The following is a 20,933-nucleotide window of genomic DNA, read 5'->3' as shown; positions in this document are numbered from 1 at the left end:
CAACTTAAAAGAAACTGGTGATTCTGGTATGTTTTTCAGAAGTTAAAGTTAGCGGTTAAAGGGTTAATGCACAAAATTACTTCTGTATCAGCACCCAACAAACTCGGGAAACTTTGCAGAGCTGCGAATGATGACTCCAACGAAAAACTGCCCTGCCCCATCAAGCATGGGAAGCCGTTCTTGGCCTGCAGGACCAATGTGGTCTATCGGATTCCGCTACGTTGCGGAAAATGCTACATCGGCCAAACCGGCCGTTGCATCAACGTTCGCCTCATGGCGCACAAGAATCTGGCAGCTGCTATACCAGGCCCTGGACACTTGGTGGCACACTGCAAACCGTGTGTACGTGATGAAGAAACCTGTGCCCCTCTGCGAGCAGACACGCGTGATGTATGTAAGTGCAGACCATAAGCAGCGGGAGGTATTGAAAGCCTTTCTTATTCACACGAAAAGGTAATCATGCGTGAGCAAACCGAATGTTTGTCTTTCTACTAAAAGACTGAAGTCCCGGTATAGGGAAGTGCCATCACGCATGCGATTTGATTGTTTTTTTGGCATCTGATAGTCATCTGTAGATGCGTGGTAATTTTCAGGAATAAAGTCAGTTGATGTCTATCGCCTGTGTTGTCTTGTTCTACCATATTGTCCCTGTTTTGTAGCGCTACTACTATGTCCTCTCAATCAAAATGGCACCTGGAAAATGGCCAACCACAATCCAGTTGGACCGCAGGCAGCATTCTCCAAGCGTCCAAATGAAATCAACTGCCAGCTTCCACAAGTGATGCCCGGATCGCTTGTGCGGGCACCCACTTTCCCGCATGATGTGCTGCTGTGTGGGCCTGCTGAATAGTCAGCTGCTATTCTACTAGAGGCGTGTCCGACCGAACAAGCAGTCCATCTGAGGTTTCCAATGCCAAGTAATTTACTGAGCATTCATTCCTTGGACCCCTTTAAACTCACAGTTTCAGAGGGCGGCCCATCAACTGGATAACCCGCTATGCGAACGCATGTAGTCCCTGTGCGTGCAACGTTGTTCATCTAGCTTTTTGCCAGCATCTTCTGCTTTGTGATGCTGACACAAAGATGAGCTCACCCAGTGGCCGCCGGCCTTCATTTGGTCTGGGGTCCTCGTAGACATCCGGTTCGGGGCGCCCGTACAGCGGCCGTGCCTCCACTGCGAGGAATGCAGACAGGATTCTCATTAAACAGAGCCACTGCGCTGTCCAGGGCACTGCATGTGGCGCCCCCTGTGTCACACACATACACCTCGCAGCATGGTGCAGTCCACTTTTTTCTGCTGCTCACTTCACCATGGAACGGTACCTGATCCTGTGATGCAAACAGTGCACATTCAGACTGTGGCAATTAGTCCGTCATAGAATGAATGCAAAACACTGTGTGGTGCCCACTGCGATGGGTACAAAGAATGCAGAAATTGGATTCCTTTCTTCCAGATGTATGCACACATGTGCAGCGGTGTAAGTTGGCACCAGCTATGATGTAGCACCTTAGGGTGGATCAGTTTCTTCACATGGGTTACAGGTCAGCTGCCTGCGGGTGTCACTGGATGAAGCTGATTCCCCAGCTGGTGCACCATCCATCAACAGTTCCTGGAAGCGTCTTCACCAAAGATTCATGCCCAAACAAACAAGCAGAATCGTCCATCATTCTGTCACCAATGTGAATGCTTCAAGCTCGAGTTGCGAATAGTTTCTTCTCTCGACCCTCACTGCGAATAAAACCAGAGTGGCCAGTCCACCTTCCCAACCCAACGTGAAAGAACCACTCATATTCCACATGGAGAAGTAAAGCAGTCTAAGCACAAAGGCACAAAGGATTCTCGCTGCTCAAGACCCATTAAATGGTTCATAGAATGAAATGTAACGTTCGACAAAAACTCGTCTGGTCGGGAAGAAGATTCATGAATTCAATGAAGAAGGCCTACTCAAGCAGAACTCGCCGTACTTGAGCTCGGGTTGAACTTTAACGCGAGAGCTGCGCCGGACGCAAGAAAAATTGTCTGTGCTGTCGAACGCGCTATAGGTCAAGTAGAAAACCACCGCCGAGATGCGGCCCGAACTCGTGCAGTCAGCATCCTTGCCAAGCTCCCGCGACACCCTCCGACCCCGCTCCTTTCTGGGGAGCGTGATGCTACCAAGAGCCTGCGTAAGAACTCGGACATAACCATACTTCCCGCTGACAAAGGCAACGCTACCCTCATCTTGGACAGCAGCGGCTACCTCGAGAAAACGAACGACCTTCTGCAGGACGACAGGACGTACTTGCCGCTGAAACGGGACCCCAGAAAGGAACTTGCAGATTCTTTTGACTGACGTCTTCCGTTTTGTTCCACCGGACCACAAGTCACTTTATTTCAAGCTTCTCTGCCACAATGGATCCGCTCCCGCCTTGTATGGTCTCCCGAAGATCACAAGCCTAATGTGCCGATGCGACCGATGGTTGACTTTACACGGTCGCCCTTATATCGCTTGTCGGGCTACTTGCACAAGGTTTTGGCGCCACTCGTTGGAAAGAGCTCGACTTTCATACGTGACTCTTTTGATTTCACTGAAAAAGTATGTGACGTCACGGTGGAGGACGACGAGGTCATGGTGTCCTTTGATGTAAAGTCGCTGTTTGCTAGCGTACCCGTGGATCTGGCTGTGGATGTGTGCCGTTCAGCGCTGCAGAGTGACGACGGATTGTGTGAAAGAACCCCTATCGAAGCATCGGACCTCCTGAAGCTGTTGCAGTTCTGCGTTGAGAACATTTACTTTGTTTTCCGGGATGCAGTCTACAAACAAGTTCATGGCACCGCTATGGGCGCATCTATATCGGTGACAACCGCAAACCTTACCATGGAAGCAATAGAAGCCCGTGCACTGGCCACCTTCGACCCGCACCCAATAGTTTTTGTACGTTACGTAGATGACTGTTTCTGCATTATCAAAAAGGATGCGTTCGGTGCCTTCACAGATCACATCAATAGCATGGAAGACTCCATTCAATTCACGGTTGAGGAGGAGGCTGCTTGCCGTCTTCCTTTTCTGGACGTATTGGTCGAACGCCGTAACCACCGCCTTTGTTTCAAAGTTTATAGAAAGGACACCCACACAGGCCGGTACCTTCATTTTAATTCCGTGCACCCGGTTTGCCACAAACGCTCCGTCGTGGCTTCCCTCGTCCGATGTGCCAAAAACATCTGCCCAAGACCAGAAGATGGGGCTGCTGACCTACGCCAAGTGCGCCGAGAACTGAGTGAATGCGGCTACCCGAAGCACTTCGTAGATTCCGTTCTTCAACGGTCATCACACCCGTCAGAACCACTTGGTCCCCCGTGCCGAGCCCAAGCCGCTATCCCATATGTACCGGGCGTGAGCGAGTCTCTGGCTCGCGTTTTACGCACTTGCGGCGTGCACGTCGCCCACGTTCCGGCGTGCAAGCTGAGGCACGAGCTGGTGTCTGTCAAAGACAAGATAAAGAAAGAGAAGTTTCCTGGCGTCATCTACAACATTCCCCGCGCAGATTGCGAGTACTGCTGTATCGGCGAGAGCGGGGATTTCGAGAGACGATTGAGGGACCACAAGGACGACGTCAGGAACAAGAGGATTGCTTCTAATGCACTGGCGGAACACGTGGAAGCCACGACGCACAGAATAGCCTGGGAAGAAGCATCGCTCATCGCAAGAGACAAGAATTGGCTGTCACGTCGATATCTGGAATCCCTAATAATCCAAACAACAGGAAAAACCCTTAACCACAACGCAGGCAATCTCCCGCCTACGTACGCAAGATGCCTGGGGCGATTACTGCAGCGCACTTAAGCGCTGTGCTTTGGGCTTTCCGCCCAGTGATCAAGGCTTCCGTATGGATGCTGAAACGTCTTCGTCTTCATTTTAAACAACAACCCTTTGGTCGGCGTTCCTTCTATTGAATTCATAAATGGTTCATAGGTGCACCAAATGGCGTAACAGTGACACCCGAAAGAACTTGCTGTTCTACGCCAGAAACCAGTGGAACTTTCACAACAGCATTCTTTGCAGGTCTCTCCTGGCTGATCTGAACCCCCCCCCCCCCCCCCCATTAGAGACACATGAAAACTGTCTTTCCTTCCTTCTCTGCCACAAAAACCGGTAGGCTTGCACGCCTGGTAAGCCACCATGGTAGGCTGAGGATGCTGTCTTGGGAATCATCACCCACGAGAATCTTGCACACTGCTCCCTCATGCTGTGCACCACAATCTTCACAAGTCTCATCCACAGCTCCCTTTTTCACGCAGACAGCCCTGGAGAGCCCCCACTCGGAGAGAATGGAGGTTGTGCTCTCCTGCCTGCTGCTTGCACAGCTGCTGCTAAGAGCAGAGACAGCTGCAGTGACGACAATGAGAGCACCACAACAGCGGGGCATGACTCCTGTGGTAGAGGTCACGCACACAGTGTCCATGCTGAGGCCACAAGTTGCCGCAAACTAGGCTAACAAACTTTTCCCAGGTGCTGCTCCAGGGTGTGTAACTCTGACATGCACACTTGTTCTGTGTAATTTTTGGAGCTCCCATTCAGTGCGGACTGGAAGCCCTTTGTGAAGGTGCCTGGTTGTAGCATGCTCGTGCCTGCATTTTTGCAGTCTGGCTGAAGAAGGCCTTTGCTGACCGGACATTTTATGCATGCCAGGCCCTGCCTTCGCATCAGCAGACTGGACACACCTTGTCCCACACTTTCTTCCGCCAGAACAAAGTCTTCCCCGTGCTCCAGTATCAACTCCGGCCTGCGTGCTTTCTCAATGCTGGCACGTCATATTCCATACGCTATTCTACCCTGCAGCCCGCATTCCAGCATGTCACCCAAGTTGCAAGTGTTTGCAGTTCCACCCTGAACTGCTGTGCTAGCCCATCTCTGTTCTGAGTGAAGAACTTGAAGCTCTGCTCCATCGCGTCAGGCTCTGGTACGTAGAAGCCTCCATGGTCAAGTCAGCTCTTGAACTTTCCGCACAGTGCAATGCCCAGTCAACAAGCCAATGGCTCCTGAGCCTGGTGCTCGTTTATTCGATGCTCTTCCCTTGAAAGTAGGTTTTGATATGAATGAGGTATGAGGACCACCAATCGTCGAACTGCAGGACCAGAGGCATATTACAGTTGCGATTTCAGAGGGTTGGTTCGACACTCATCATCCCTGCTATGCTGCCTACTAGCAGTGGGCAGAGATGGCCAGGCAAGGTGGAACAGGAGTGAACAAAGTTTACTCTCAGCCAACATGCAGAGAGTGTACACATGCCATCATACGATACCAGCACATGGGGCACCTCACATGGCTCTCCATGCCAAAGCAAAAGCACAACATGCGCACACTTACAACCGATCACACATCATGTGCGCGTGCATGCTGTAACCAGTGCAGTCAGCTTACACCGCAGCAGGGTGGCAAAAAGCCGCGTGACTTAGGCACAACAGCAGTTTTAAGCTGAAAACCTTTTATAAAAAAACTGTGTTCCCTACGGCATTTTCATCATCATCATCGTCATCAGCCAGACTACGCTCACTGCAGGGCCTCTCCCATGTCTCTCCAATTAACCCTGTCCTTCGCCAGCTGCGGCCACCATATTCCCGCAAACTTCTTAATCTCATCCGCCCACCTAACTTTCTGCCGCCCGCTTGCCTTCTCTTGGAATCCACTCCGTAACCCTTAAGCACCAGCGGTTATCTTACCTTCGCATTGCATGCCCTGCCCAGGCCCATTTCTTCCTCTTGGTTGCGACTAGGATGTAATTAGCCCGCGTTTGTTCCCTCACCCACTCTGCCCGCTTCCGATCTCTTAACGTTACACCCATCATTGTTCTTTCCATAGCTCGCTGCGTTGTCCTTGACTTAAGCATGAGAATATCTCATTTAAAGAGGACGCAAATAAATGCAAACTGCCATTTTTCACAAGAAAACGCACAGCAATGCTCCACGGCACTGAGCAACTGCCGCTGTTACCCATGGTTTGCCGGGATCTTCGGCCAACGTGGACTGAGTTGCTGCACAGCGCATTGCTCTAGGTGGCTTTCAAGTCAATTTAGAAAAATTAAAGATTATTCAAGCTGTGTCAAGCGCCTTTGACTCTTACCATACATGGTAAATAAAAGGGGGTACTGCGCACAAAAAGACACAAACAAGAAGATAACACAACAAGCGCAGACTCGTGACTAACTTTATTTGAAGAATGACACTCCTTTTACGGCTTCATACTGTCACATCACACACATGAGCCAACCAAAAACCTGTCTTCATTCTGATAAAGTTTGATCGATGGGTCACTTACACAGTCTTTACCCTTACGTTTGATACAAAACGCCTCCGCCAACTCATGCGCCACCTGGTCACGGCTCCTCCTCAAAACTTTGGTATCTGCCAGCAGAGGCAGGCATGGCTTATTGCGCGTAGCATCCGGGCACGCACCACTGTGCAGGGGTAAATTCGACCCTGTTCCCGATGCTCCTTTAGGCGATCACTGAAACATCGGCCTGTCTGACCGATGTATACCCTGCCACAGGTGAGGGGAATCTGGTATACGACACCCGTCTGGCAGCTGACGAAACGAGTGGCATGACACTTCACACAGTCCGCCTTCCTCTTCCCTCTGGACGTGACCTGAGGGCACAATGAGGCCAACTTGCACGGGGTGGTAAAAACTACCAGCACACCGTAGCATTTCGCCACATTCGTCAGGCTGTGGGAAATCCTGTGAACATATGGTACAACTGCTGGCCTCATTTCCTTAGAACGGCCACTATCCCAGCACATCCTATCTTTCAGTTTGCGCAGAAGCTTTCCTGCCACTGCAACAATGATCGAAGCAGGAAAACCTGCCTTCCTAATGACCTGATTATTGAGGCTCTCGTGCACCAGGTGTGCAGCAAACACGCCATCCGTGGCGCTGGTGTCGCTGCGACGCCAGCGCACTCCCCTGTTAGTTGAAGTAACACAACTAAGGAGGGTGCATAGCGGGGAAGCGAACCACCGGGGTCGAGTTGAGGGTGCACTGCGCGGAAGCGGACCACACAAGACGAGTAAGCAAGTCCCCACACGTTCCGGTAATTCATGAGTAAAGGTTAGACCCTTACATGGCGTCTGAAAATTGATAAAACCTCTTCCACAGTTACAGTGTGTGTCGCGCTGGGTTGATCTTTAACTCTTTCCCTACCGCACCCATTGAGCATCGTTAGCCCGCTAACGATAATTTCATGCCCCGATTTCAAAACCTTCTACGTTGCTGATGACCACGCTGCAGATGTAGTTTGTAGGCCAGAAACCAAAGTTTTGTTTCCGATGTAGTTTTCTTCTGTCTCGCGAGGGGGCACTTTCTAACGCGCTGCGAAGAAATGAAGACGCGGACCTGCGCTCATTGCCCGCCATGTTGGCCGCAGATGATGCCTTCGCCGCTCGACTTCGGAGCCTTCCGCGTTGCTTACAGGCACGATGCACATCTGGCTTGTAGACGGAGAACTGAAGTTTTGTTTCCAATGTAGTTTTTTTTTGCCCCTACAAAACAGCATTTTTGAAACCACTCCGAAGATGCGGTACCATCGAAGTCGCTTGGCAGCCTCCGCATGCGTGGCACGCGCTCTAAGACATAGCAAATCTCAGGACTCCGTTTCGTCTGCGAGTGATTTAATCGACGTCCTGTGCAACAACGAGCCTGAAAATGTTGCAAGGTGCTCAAGATGATTCAGTTTTCACATCGGTGATGATGGAGACCAGCCTGAAACACAGGCGGCCGTGCTCCGATGCACAACGATAGGGTTTCCAGTTATTCTTTTGTGGCAACAATACTATTCAAGATAGAAATGATTTTTTTTTTTTGCAGAGAGTGGCCAATAGACAAACAAACATTTTGCATATTTCAGAAAATTTTTAACATTTTTTTCTTTTAATATACAAGCGTGTTTTTGCAAGTTTTGTTGATTTTTTTTCTAAAGTCTTGTTTTTAGCAAATAAAATTTTTTGTTGCAACACACAATTTGTTGTTTAAACGTATATTAATAGAAAGCACCTTTGTATTCAGCTCTATTTTTAGGCATTGCAATCAATACTGAATGCAGTAGTTTTTACAGAAAAAAGAATGTACTGAAACCTTCAGAAAATGGTCATTTTCCCCATGGTAGGGAAAGAGTTAAGAAACACTAAACAGTCATCAATATACTAAATATTGTCAGAGTTGTCTCATCGTCAAAACAGCGCACCAGAACACAGTCAATGCTGAGCAAAAAGATGTCAGCCAGTACAGGTGCCACACAGGAACACAGGCTTTTGGTTTCCGCATGTGTGTGAGGTGACAGTATGAAGCTATAAAAGGAGTGTCGTTCTTCAGATACAGTTAGTCGCGAGTGTCTGCGCTTGTTGTGTTACCTTTCTGTCCGTGACTTTTTGTGCGCAGTAGCCCCCCTTTTGTTTACCATGATTGACCGGCTAGCCCAACAACGTGTACGCTCTTACCATACATGTTCAAGCCATCGGCAGCTACAGAAAATGGCGTAACCAATGATGACACTGTCGAGTGCATGGACAGCAACAGCAAAGTCGTCACAACTGCACGTGTCAGGGATCTGTGTGCAGGTGCTATGTGCGAGTAAAGGGGAACTAAAGAAAGGAAATCACATTGGAACGCTATTTGATTTGTGCACTTGCTACTGCAAAAATGCCAGAGCACCAACTTCTTGTAATGCTTGTTCACATGATCGAATTCAAATTGCTGGCATGCTTACATGATGGCATCTGCCAACTGTGACGGGTTCCCTTACCGCCATGCGCCAACACTGCGCTGTGCCTGACGATGACGAAGTTGCCCCGCTCTCTGGTGCTGGCAACACCTGTCTACGCTGCCAGATCCTGCACAGCGGCTTGGCCTGACAAGTGCACCCCCACCATTGGTGCAGGTGACACCCCCTGGAACCCCGTACACTGCTGCCACCTGTGTCACTTCCCCAACACCGGTGGCCAGCTCAACCTTTGTTCTGGCGTCATCTGGCCTTTCCCTCTTGAGTGCCGACTGGCTGTCCTCGTATGAGTGAGTGAGCAGCTACAACCAGGGGGATGACTCTATCAAGCGCAGTAAAGTCCTTTCGGCTCAGTTTCTGATTTAAGAAACATTTTAATGGATTTTATGCAGGCCTAGCACTTGATTCGCTTCTCAATAATTTTTCTTGGTTTTAAAAAAATTCCAAGAGCGTGTGGCATAAGTAGGGGGAGATGGTCGGCCGGCCGGCATTGCTTAAACTTCAGCTGAGCCCCAGCGTCCTTTGTTTGGGCGCCATCCACCCCGAGGTCCTCCATGATGGCGGAAGCTTGCCGAGACCTGAGGTGGAGGCCATCCGGGGCTTGTCGGTGGGGCATCTGCGTATCGGCCCGCCCAGTGGGTGCCGGGCTGCTGACAGCTCTGGATGGTTTGGCAGCGAACAATCCGGTGCTGGGGTTGGTAGCAGAGCTGCCCTCGGGGTTCCGGCGTCGGCTGAAGACCTTGGATTCCGTCAGGCATTTGTTGGAGGAATCTTCCGACGGTGGCCTTGCAAGCCAGATATCTGTCTCTGGTTGATCAGATCATCTGCTTCCACATAACTGCAGCATATAAAAAATGACGCGCACAAAGGAAGAAACACCTACGACACGGAAAAATGCAGCGCTTGTCCCTGTCGTAGGTGTTTTCTTCCTGTGTGCTCGTCGTTTTCTACGCTGCGGTTATGTGGAAGCAAAGTAACCAACTTGCCCACAAAGCTCGTTTTACTACTACAGATCATCTCCTTCAGCGATGGTCAGGAATGATGATTTGTTTTACTTGTGACCTCAAAATAGCTGGAAGCTATTCGGGTGATGGGACCAAGCAGTGCCAGTGAAGAGAAGGTTGTAGGTATTCCAGGCGAGCACCGAAAGGCCTCCAAAACTTGGGTGCACCCTGTCAGTGGCTAGGACTCTGGTCGCGGGGAAGGCCTCCAGGGAGTGGTGGATGTAGAACACATTGTGGCTTTGAGCGCACAGTTGGAGGAGCCTACAGTTGAGACTGATGGTGGGTTGATTGAGTTCAGGACATCTTTCTTTCTTTTTTTACCCTGCCACCAGGAGGATGCAGGGCCACGCAGCCGGTCGACCATCTCGGAGCTGGGCACGCCTGCTGACAAAGCAGAGGCCGCATCTGGACACCGTATTTTCCCACTGCCTGTGCGCCCTCTGCACGTGTGGGTCCCCCTACCAGTGGCTAACGGGGCACACTGGACATGGTCACTGCTGGGCAGAGCCTGGTTCGCAGGAATTGTCCACCACCGCAGTCTGCCAATGGCACCACCTCACTGCCAGCCTCATCGTCTCATATTAGAAGAAATCATCAATTTCAGCAGCATCTTAGCATAGTAGCTAGCGTGCAAGTCACTGGGTCAGCCGCTACTGTGAAGAGAAACATGCTTGTATCACTCCTACCACCAACTGGGTACGGAGGATTAATTTTTTACTTTTTTTTTTATTGCAGGGCTTAATGTTTGCGAGAAAAACTCATTTTATCATGCTTTTCTGATGCCAGGGATCTCCTGTGTACAGACAAGGGTGGAGGCAGAGCTGGTGCGCCATTGGATGGCACTCTGCTTGTAAATAATAACCAAGGTATACATCCTCGATCTGCCTAACTTCGTGTACCGTTGGTTTCCATGACCGAGAATGGTGGTGAGCACAGCGGTGGACTGTGACTAAGCATAACCGCCTCTGTGACCATGCGCTGGAAGTGGCTCCAGCTCAGCGTGGATGTGAACCAGTGGGAAAGGCAAAAAGTTTACAAACAGGGAAGAGAACATTATAACCAGAGGAGAAATATTAACAGGCAGTTTAGATATGCTGCATATCGCCAGATGTTCTCCTGTCTCACAGAATTGCCTCGCTGAACAAACGGCCCAGACAGAAGACTGTGTTGATACAAAGCGCAGGATGGAGCGGAATGAGCGTCGTGAAACGATTGACACACGACTTCTCAGCTCCCTTCTTCCTGTCCACTGCAATTTGAAAACCGTTTCAGCTTCTCCTTAATGTCCACTTTAGGAAGCACGAATGACAGGAGAGAAACCAGAGATAAAACATTATGGAGCTCAAGAAGCAGCGGCTACCTGCATGGATCCTAGCCAACCATGGCACACTGGGCAGGTCCTAATTACAGGGCGTGTTTTCCAGCTCTGCAACCTGGTAATGCTGCTGCACCATGCTGGTTGTGTGGCATTTAATAAGCTCTGTTCAACCCCCTGCTTTTTGCAAGGACCGAGAGTAGTACAGCAGATGAGAAGCACCACTCACGGGTGTTGCTCCGGCGGCTGCCGTAGTCCTCCTCCGTTGGACCAGGCTGCTGCTGCACTTCCATGCTGCCTGGCCCCACCTGGAAACACCGCCGCACTGATTCAGTCACAGCAATGCTAAAACAATGTCAGTTAGAATCACTAGAAATAAGAAGAACAAAGCAGAAATTGAAACTTTTTTTTTCTGATAATGAACGATAAAGTCAAAGTTAGTAAACAACACTATGTTACACCTACCCTGAAGCGTTGCCCACGGAAAAATCACAGTAAGGTATTACTACCTATTATTACACGCACTGATGTCTATCGCTGCTCCTTTTTTCCCGATGCAGTAGAAATTTGGAATCAACTACCAAGCGATGTTGTGGACCAAACAGATGTAGAAAAATATGAGATAGGTGTGAGCACGTTCCTGGAGGATTGCTGTACAAATCTGTAATTCTGTGGTACTGAGTGTTCTTTTACCTCATACCAACAACGTATGTAGCAGTGCTTTCTTCTTAAAAGCAGCCGAGTGCTAGTCCGGGTGTCATGTCCTGGACATCAGGTCAGCGTAGTCCAAACTGAAGCTGCCGACCTGCGCTAGATAGCGCCTCCTCTCGCTGGAAGCGTGACGGTGCTCACTGTGGTCAGATACAACTTAAGTCTGCAGTGAAGCTCTGCATCACATTCAGCCTCCACGCACACAACACCCCCCCGACAAAAAAGTAGTTGGCTACTTAAATGTTTCTTGTTACCTAAACAAGAAGCTGATCACAAGAAAACAATTATGCGCTCTAGAATTTTGATACGCGGATTGTTTGATATAGTCAAACGTTAAAAGGCTGATTTTGTTTACTGTTGCGACTGGCCAGCGGAGTGATACAAGACGCCACGGCCCAGTGTCAGCAACTGCTGTTTTCTCAAGTTGTATCCCGCCATAGACGGAGACTTTAGAGCTGAGTGGGTTCCAAACAGGGGTGCTTCTGTGCATACGCGAAATGGCCAGACAGGAGCGGAGTGGCGAAGCAGCGTCACTCGCTGGTCTCACACAGATTTTGATCAAAAATTGGCTTGATCCGCATATAATACGAGATGGAAATTTGACATGCTAAAATTTGGAGAAAAAAAAAGAAAACATTTTACAGTATTCTGGAGCCCTCTATTTTCGCTCCCACTCTCCTTCCTTCCCGTCCCCTGGGATGCGAGACAACACTGCACCATTTCCTCCTTTCCCCAAAACCAATTTTCCTTTTCACAGTAAAGCGCCCCTCAAAGACCCTCTTTCACAGCCGGCAGAAAAGGAGGAGTTGCAGTGTTGTGGAGGCTGCATGGGTTTAGATGTGCCCTGCACCCGAGAGGAGGTGTCTGCGAAGAGAATGCCAACATAATAAAAGAAACTGGTTGCCAGTCAAATATTCGCAAACAATTTTGAACATCAGAATGGCCAGTTCCGAACAAAGAAAGTGTGAAGAGAAACAGCAGAGAGGGTTTTACTCTCACTCATCGCCAGCACAATTCCCTCCCACTGCAACCAGGCACTAAGGGGGGACACTGGTCTTTGAGACCAAAAAATGACCAAAAAATCAGTTTAAAAAAATGACATTTATGGAATCTACAGCTATTATTTCCCAACTGTACCAATTTTTTCCTCTAAGAAATCAACATTTTGACCATATTGTTACGGGGTAGTTCCGCTTGGGATTGCAGACAGGGCGGACACGGAAAACAAGGCTTTAAAACCACAAGCGTTTACTGCAGGCATCAGCCAACACTGCTCAGCCGTCGTCTTCTTCACAAACTCAAGAGCTTCTTCTTCTTCCTTCCTTATGCATGCACCGCCTAATGTAACAATATTATTACATTCAGAACATCGTGTGGGCCTAATTTATGCAGCAGCGGACAGTTTAATGGCACGAAAACCTTGGACATCTGGCTGTCTTAGTATGTCCATATCTCAACATCTGGGACAGATACAGATGTCATATTAAGGCGGAAGCCTTTAATGCCTCATCGATGTAAGCAGGAGTTGTCGACAGAAATGTCACGCTTTTCAATTGGTCGAAATGACTGTGACGTCACAGTGCGCGAATTTCAAACGGGGCCAATTGTACTTTGACTAGTGACCCCGCAACCAATTAAAGGCATGGTATACTGATGCTCCAAGTAAGTGGGACTGGGTTTATTTAACCAATCAGCCTAATTAACCTTTCTAGTCAGACCAGAAAAAAACCATCACAACCACCAGCCACCTGTGGTAGCCAATGGGTGTTGTGGCCTGTTCCGTCATGCCCTGCCGCCTAATGCCATATCAGAAAGCCCGCGTTGATTGACTGCCTTGGCGTAATGCCCTGCAGGTCCTCTGTTTACCTCCGACAGCAGACACATCACACTAATTGCATTTTCTTTGTCATAGCGCACACAGCTCTTAAATTCAGGAGGATAAAAACCCGAGAGATTGCTGTCACCAAAGTTCAAGCAAAAAAAATTGGCGGGGACTTAGCTTTGGTTACTAAGCCTGGTAGGTGCGAAAGCAAAAGCGCAGCGCCTCCGACTGAAGGAATGCAGTGCGCCACGTCTACAGGTCACGCGTGGCTACCGGCCGCCGCTGCACGACGACTCGACTTGGTAGCCCATCTCATACGCTGCGCGATGACTTGACTTGGTAGCCCATCTCTCACCCTGGTATGACATCAGAGGTCATTCTAAAGGTCACGCGTGGCTACCGGCCGCCGCTGCACGACGACTCGACTTGGTAGCCCATCTCATACGCTGCGCGATGACTTGACTTGGTAGCCCATCTCTCACCCTGGTATGACATCAGAGGTCATTCTAAAGGTCACGCGTGGCTACCGGCCGCCGCTGCACGACAACTCGACTTGGTAGCCCATCTCATACGCTGCGCGATGACTTGACTTGGTAGCCCATCTCTCACCCTGGTATGACATCAGAGGTCATTCTAAAGGTCACGCGTGGCTACCGGCCGCCGCTGCACGACGACTCGACTTGGTAGCCCATCTCATACGCTGCGCGATGACTTGACTTGGTAGCCCATCTCTCACCCTGGTATGACATCAGAGGTCATTCTAAAGGTCAAACGTGGCTACCGGCCGCCGCTGCACGACGACTCGACTTGGTAGCCCATCTCATACGCTGCGCGATGACTTGACTTGGTAGCCCATCTCTCACCCTGGTATGACATCAGAGGTCATTCTAAAGGTCACGCGTGGCTACCGGCCGCCGCTGCACGACGACTCGACTTGGTAGCCCATCTCATACGCTGCGCGATGACTTGACTTGGTAGCCCATCTCTCACCCTGGTATGACATCAGAGGTCATTCTAAAGGTCAAACGTGGCTACCGGCTGCCGCTGCACGCCGACTCGACTTGGTGGCCCATCTCATACGCTGCACGATGACTTGACTTGGTAGCCCATCTCTCACCCTGGTATGACATCAGAGGTCATTCTAAAGGTCACGCGTGGCTACCGGCCGCCGCTGCACGACGACTCGACTTGGTAGCCCATCTCATACGCTGCGCGATGACTTGACTTGGTAGCCCATCTCTCACCCTGGTATGACATCAGAGGTCATTCTAAAGGTCACGCATGGCTACCGGCCGCCGCTGCACGACGACTCGACTTGGTAGCCCATCTCATACGCTGCGCGATGACTTGACTTGGTAGCCCATCTCTCACCCTGGTATGACATCAGAGGTCATTCTAAAGGTCAAACGTGGCTACCGGCCGCCGCTGCACGACGACTCGACTTGGTAGCCCATCTCATACGCTGCGCGATGACTTGACTTGGTAGCCCATCTCTCACCCTGGTATGACATCAGAGGTCATTCTACAGGTCACGCGTGGCTACCGGCCGCCGCTGCACGACGACTCGACTTGGTAGCCCATCTCATACGCTGCGCGATGACTTGACTTGGTAGCCCATCTCTCACCCTGGTATGACATCAGAGGTCATTCTAAAGGTCACGCGTGGCTACCGGCCGCCGCTGCACGACGACTCGACTTGGTAGCCCATCTCATACGCTGCGCGATGACTTGACTTGGTAGCCCATCTCTCACCCTGGTATGACATCAGAGGTCATTCTACAGGTCACGCGTGGCTACCGGCCGCCGCTGCACGACGACTCGACTTGGTAGCCCATCTCATACGCTGCGCGATGACTTGACTTGGTAGCCCATCTCTCACCCTGGTATGACATCAGAGGTCATTCTAAAGGTCACGCGTGGCTACCGGCCGCCGCTGCACGACGACTCGACTTGGTAGCCCATCTCATACGCTGCGCGATGACTTGACTTGGTAGCCCATCTCTCACCCTGGTATGACATCAGAGGTCATTCTAAAGGTCAAACGTGGCTACCGGCCGCCGCTGCACGACGACTCGACTTGGTAGCCCATCTCATACGCTGCGCGATGACTTGACTTGGTAGCCCATCTCTCACCCTGGTATGACATCAGAGGTCATTCTAAAGGTCACGCGTGGCTACCGGCCGCCGCTGCACGACGACTCGACTTGGTAGCCCATCTCATACGCTGCGCGATGACTTGACTTGGTAGCCCATCTCTCACCCTGGTATGACATCAGAGGTCATTCTACAGGTCACGCGTGGCTACCGGCCGCCGCTGCACGACGACTCGACTTGGTAGCCCATCTCATACGCTGCGCGATGACTTGACTTGGTAGCCCATCTCTCACCCTGGTATGACATCAGAGGTCATTCTAAAGGTCACGCGTGGCTACCGGCCGCCGCTGCACGACGACTCGACTTGGTAGCCCATCTCATACGCTGCGCGATGACTTGACTTGGTAGCCCATCTCTCACCCTGGTATGACATCAGAGGTCATTCTACAGGTCACGCGTGGCTACCGGCCGCCGCTGCACGACGACTCGACTTGGTAGCCCATCTCATACGCTGCGCGATGACTTGACTTGGTAGCCCATCTCTCACCCTGGTATGACATCAGAGGTCATTCTAAAGGTCACGCGTGGCTACCGGCCGCCGCTGCACGACGACTCGACTTGGTAGCCCATCTCATACGCTGCGCGATGACTTGACTTGGTAGCCCATCTCTCACCCTGGTATGACATCAGAGGTCATTCTAAAGGTCAAACGTGGCTACCGGCCGCCGCTGCACGACGACTCGACTTGGTAGCCCATCTCATACGCTGCGCGATGACTTGACTTGGTAGCCCATCTCTCACCCTGGTATGACATCAGAGGTCATTCTAAAGGTCACGCGTGGCTACCGGCCGCCGCTGCACGACGACTCGACTTGGTAGCCCATCTCATACGCTGCGCGATGACTTGACTTGGTAGCCCATCTCTCACCCTGGTATGACATCAGAGGTCATTCTAAAGGTCAAACGTGGCTACCGGCCGCCGCTGCACGACGACTCGACTTGGTAGCCCATCTCATACGCTGCGCGATGACTTGACTTGGTAGCCCATCTCTCACCCTGGTATGACATCAGAGGTCATTCTAAAGGTCACGCGTGGCTACCGGCCGCCGCTGCACGACGACTCGACTTGGTAGCCCATCTCATACGCTGCGCGATGACTTGACTTGGTAGCCCATCTCTCACCCTGGTATGACATCAGAGGTCATTCTAAAGGTCACGCGTGGCTACCGGCCGCCGCTGCACGACGACTCGACTTGGTAGCCCATCTCATACGCTGCGCGATGACTTGACTTGGTAGCCCATCTCTCACCCTGGTATGACATCAGAGGTCATTCTAAAGGTCAAGCGTGGCTACCGGCCGCCGCTGCACGACGACTCGACTTGGTAGCCCATCTCATACGCTGCGCGATGACTTGACTTGGTAGCCCATCTCTCACCCTGGTATGACATCAGAGGTCATTCTAAAGGTCAAACGTGGCTACCGGCCGCCGCTGCACGACGACTCGACTTGGTAGCCCATCTCATACGCTGCGCGATGACTTGACTTGGTAGCCCATCTCTCACCCTGGTATGACATCAGAGGTCATTCTAAAGGTCAAACGTGGCTACCGGCCGCCGCTACGCGAAAGGCCGTTCATGAGTATAGTATTGCTTTCGCAATAATAAATAACACCGAGTAGGAAATTGGTCGAGTTCGGGAATCGAACCAGGGTCTCTGGAGTGCGAGACGAGCGCGCTAACCGTTCCGCCATGCCAACTCAATGGTCTGGAATGAACAAAACCCATCTGGTGAATACGGCGTCTTCGCTCACTCCCATCTTCCTCCCTTCCCTTACAGCGAGGTTCAGGTGTCCGCCAAGATATGCGAGACAGATACATTTCCTTTCCTCAAAAACCAGTTTGCCATCGAGCAAGGCCGAACGAGCGATGGCGTTCTGTGGACTCCCTGGCAGCGTTGTAAGACGCTGTTGCGTTCCACTCTTAGAGGCGAAGCTTAACATCTTAACCACACATCAGTGACACAAGCAGCAACACCGCGCCTAAGGCTTTCGCCTCCCTGCACTTTAGGCCAACAAAGTGCCCGCCCTCAATTTTTGTTTGTTAAAGGAAGCTGAAGGTCCCGGGCATGTACCGGGGTACAGCCTGTGGTATAGTTCCAGGTTGGGGGACGTAATCTTCCAATATTTTCACATAACACTTTTCCACACCCTGATTCCGCAATGCCTGCATGACTACTGAGGCTTGCACTGAGTCAAACGTTTTCTCATAATCAATGAAGGCTATATACAGGGGCTTGCTATATTCTGCGCATTACTCTATCATCTGATTGATAGTGTGAATGTGATCTATTGTCGAGTATCCTTTATGAAAGCCTGCCTGGTCATTTGGTTGGCTGAAGTCTAACGTTTTCCGGACCCTATTAGCGATTGCCTTAGTAAATATCTTGTAGGTAACAGACAGTGAGCTGATCAGTCTGTAATTCTTCAAGTCCTTGACGTATCCTTTCTTATGAATTAAGATAAAGTACAAAGCTTTTGGTACACTCGAGATAGTCTCAGCCATTGCTGAAAAGTCTTTGAAGGAACAAACAGCGCGACGAAACACGGACACACGTAGAAAAGACACACACACGAGCGCTGACTCACAACTGAAAGTTTATTCTGGTGGAAAGACCCTTAAATAGAAAACATGAGGGGGTGGGTAACAGGGCTGCTCAGCGATAACCGGTAATCAGTGTGGTCGCGTCACAGGATGACACAAAAACACAACAGGGAACAAAAGAAAGTTATAAGCGATAAAAGACGGTGTAGAGGGCCGCGTAACAGTGGTCAGGTAGGTAACAATAACAAAAACTATGAAAAAGTAGCCAAAAGAGCGGGGAAAGGTAAAACCTATGAAGAAAACAGATGAAAATTACACAGGTGAAACCATAAAAATGTAAAAACGTGAAGAAGGTAAAAGTTTTAAAAAACGTGCCCAAAAAGGGGGTGTGGAACTACAAGCAAGATAAAAGCGGAGCAACAAGGATTCCGTGAATTAATCAGTTGTGTGTGGCGCACCAGAACCTTGGGCGTTAGTCAACGCACCCAGAAAATCTAGCTCTTTTTTTGACAGGGAGAGGGATGGAGTACTGACGCAGTCTTGACCGGCATAATGGATTTGGAGGGCTTCAACGATTTCCCTTGTCAACTTATCTCGTCCTCGCCCAATAGTGGTGCAACGGTTAAGGTCAGGGGAGCAGATTCTTTCAGGGGTGTTTCCATCGATTTTGCACTTCTTGCAGTGCTTAGCCAGGTGCCCAGAAATGGCTATACTTTTTACATTGTTGTGGTGTTCTTGGAGTCTGATATTGATACACCTTCCCGTTTGACCAATATACCTCTTCCCACATGACACTGGCACAGAGTAAATTATTCCTGAATCACAGGGGACATACGGGTCAGAGTGTGACACTCTGCACCCTCGGGGTTCCTGCGGGTTATTCACTTTGGAACAGAGGGCGGAAAGCTTGTTCGGAGCCGTGAAGACGAGATCCACACCGGCGCGCTGTGCGACTTTTTTTAGACGGTGACTAACTGTGTGGAGGTAGGGCATTACTACAATATTTCTGCGCTTATTATTTGATGTATCAGGTTCGATGTGCTGCCGGGACTTCTTTATGATGGAGCCAGCTACGGAGACTAGCAGGTGTAAAGGGTAGCCTGCTGCTATAAGGCGATCGATCTGGTTATTGAAGCTATACAGGAAAAAATGTTCACATGATTTTTGCAGCGCGTTTTGGAAGCCCAGTTTCACTATGCCACGCTTGACAAGTTTTGTGTGGGCTGACGCGAACGGCAGGAGTGCCTTCTTGCCTCTAGGTTGGTAAGACCAGCAGGTGTGGTTATCAGAAAATCGGAGGCTTAGGTCAAGAAATCTGATTGACTGCTCGTCGGGTGTTTCATGCGTCAAGGGGAGAGGTATGCATCGTTCAAATAAGGAAAGGGCTTGCGATACTGCAGAGGTAAAAGATTCATGGCTGCAATTTAAAAGAACGAGGTAGTCGTCGACGTATCGGAAAATTTTTACCACGGCCGTCTCAGGGGCCATGTTATGCAGATTTCTGTCATGCTGGGCTAGAAAAAGTTCGCTTAGAATGGGCGCTACACAAGACCCAATACATACACCCTGCTTTTGAATATACTTGCGTTCATTCCAGGTGACAAACGTTGATTTTAGATAAAATTCCAAAAGTCTAAGGAAATCACGAACGGAAAGACCGACTTCGTTTTGGAAGCTTATGGCTCCGAAAGAATCAATGGCGGCTTCAATGCAAAGCATTAACTCGTTATGCGGTAAAGAGTAATATAAATCCTTAATGTCTACTGAAAAGGCTTTTAAGTTCTTGTCATGGACAGTGTTTAAATATTCGATGATCTTATCTGATCCGTTGACAGCGAAAGGGTCGTCAACGGTTAGTAACTTCAGCTTATCCCTAAGAAAAACTGCGACCAACTTTTGCCAAGATTCTTTTTCAGAAACTATGACACGGAACGGGGTCTGGGACTTATGGGTCTTTGCAGAGAAGAACACGTTACCACTGAGACGACTCGCAGACAGAATACTACCGGCTAGATTTTCCAATTTGAGGGACTTACAAAGGCGCGTCGCTTGCTTCTTCACTTTGAGAAGGTTTACATCGTCTCTTCTATGGAAGAGAGACTCTAGGGCGCTCGTGGCTCTTGAGTTGAAGTCCCCCGCCTGGAGCACCGTGAAGCCGCCTTCCTTGTCGGATTGAACCAGAAACAAGTCCTTGGATCGAAGAAAGGTGACGGTTTGGCGCAGCGGGAACCTCTTGGAGGACTTTTCGCGTTTTTGCAGGACGTCGACTCCTTCGGAAATACATCTGGCTTTGTCAGAGTCGGCTGCTCGTTGCCCTATCTGTCTCACTAGTCCGAGAAGTTCAACCGCGGACTTTTTGGGCTCGACGGCAAATTTGGGACCTAGGCTGAGGAGACCCCTCACATTGTCCGGTAGGTGAACATCCCCCACCGTGTGCACTGGATTTGAAGGTCTCACTGTCTTCTTTGGCAGCCACGTCCGCAGGATGATGAGACATCTTTGCCACAGGAATTCCGCCATGGTGTCGAGCACTCGAAGGCATTCTTTCCAGGCATGGTTCGACGACTTGCTTGAGCACACCCGTAGGAACAGGGCGTCCATGTAGAGACGACGTTGTCGCTGCCATTCTGACCTT

At 50.3% G+C, this 20,933-nt stretch overlaps 1 protein-coding gene across 7 annotated transcripts in view; it reads right to left on the bottom strand.

Moving 5' to 3' along the window:
- The window catches only part of pyd (zonula occludens-like protein polychaetoid), a 357,804-nt gene that overhangs the window by 51,485 nt on the left and 285,386 nt on the right, over window positions 1-20,933 (bottom strand). For 6 of the 7 annotated variants that reach the window (XM_089563939.1, XM_089563941.1, XM_089563944.1 and 3 more), the window contains exons 15-16: window positions 11,300-11,378; window positions 1,094-1,174 (exon numbers count right to left, since the gene is read on the bottom strand). In XM_089563939.1, the coding sequence (XP_089420065.1) occupies window positions 1,094-1,174; window positions 11,300-11,378 (160 nt within the window). The remainder of the gene's footprint in view (window positions 1-1,093; window positions 1,175-11,299; window positions 11,379-20,933) is intronic. The other variant, XM_089563940.1, reaches the window with a different exon arrangement.

Source organism: Amblyomma mixtum, chromosome 10, assembly GCF_055824585.1.
Source record: "Amblyomma mixtum isolate Tamu chromosome 10, ASM5582458v1, whole genome shotgun sequence".
Lineage (NCBI taxonomy): Eukaryota > Metazoa > Arthropoda > Arachnida > Ixodida > Ixodidae > Amblyomma > Amblyomma mixtum.
The sequence above is the reverse complement of the archived record's forward strand: the minus strand, read 5'-3'. Positions and strand labels throughout refer to the sequence as shown.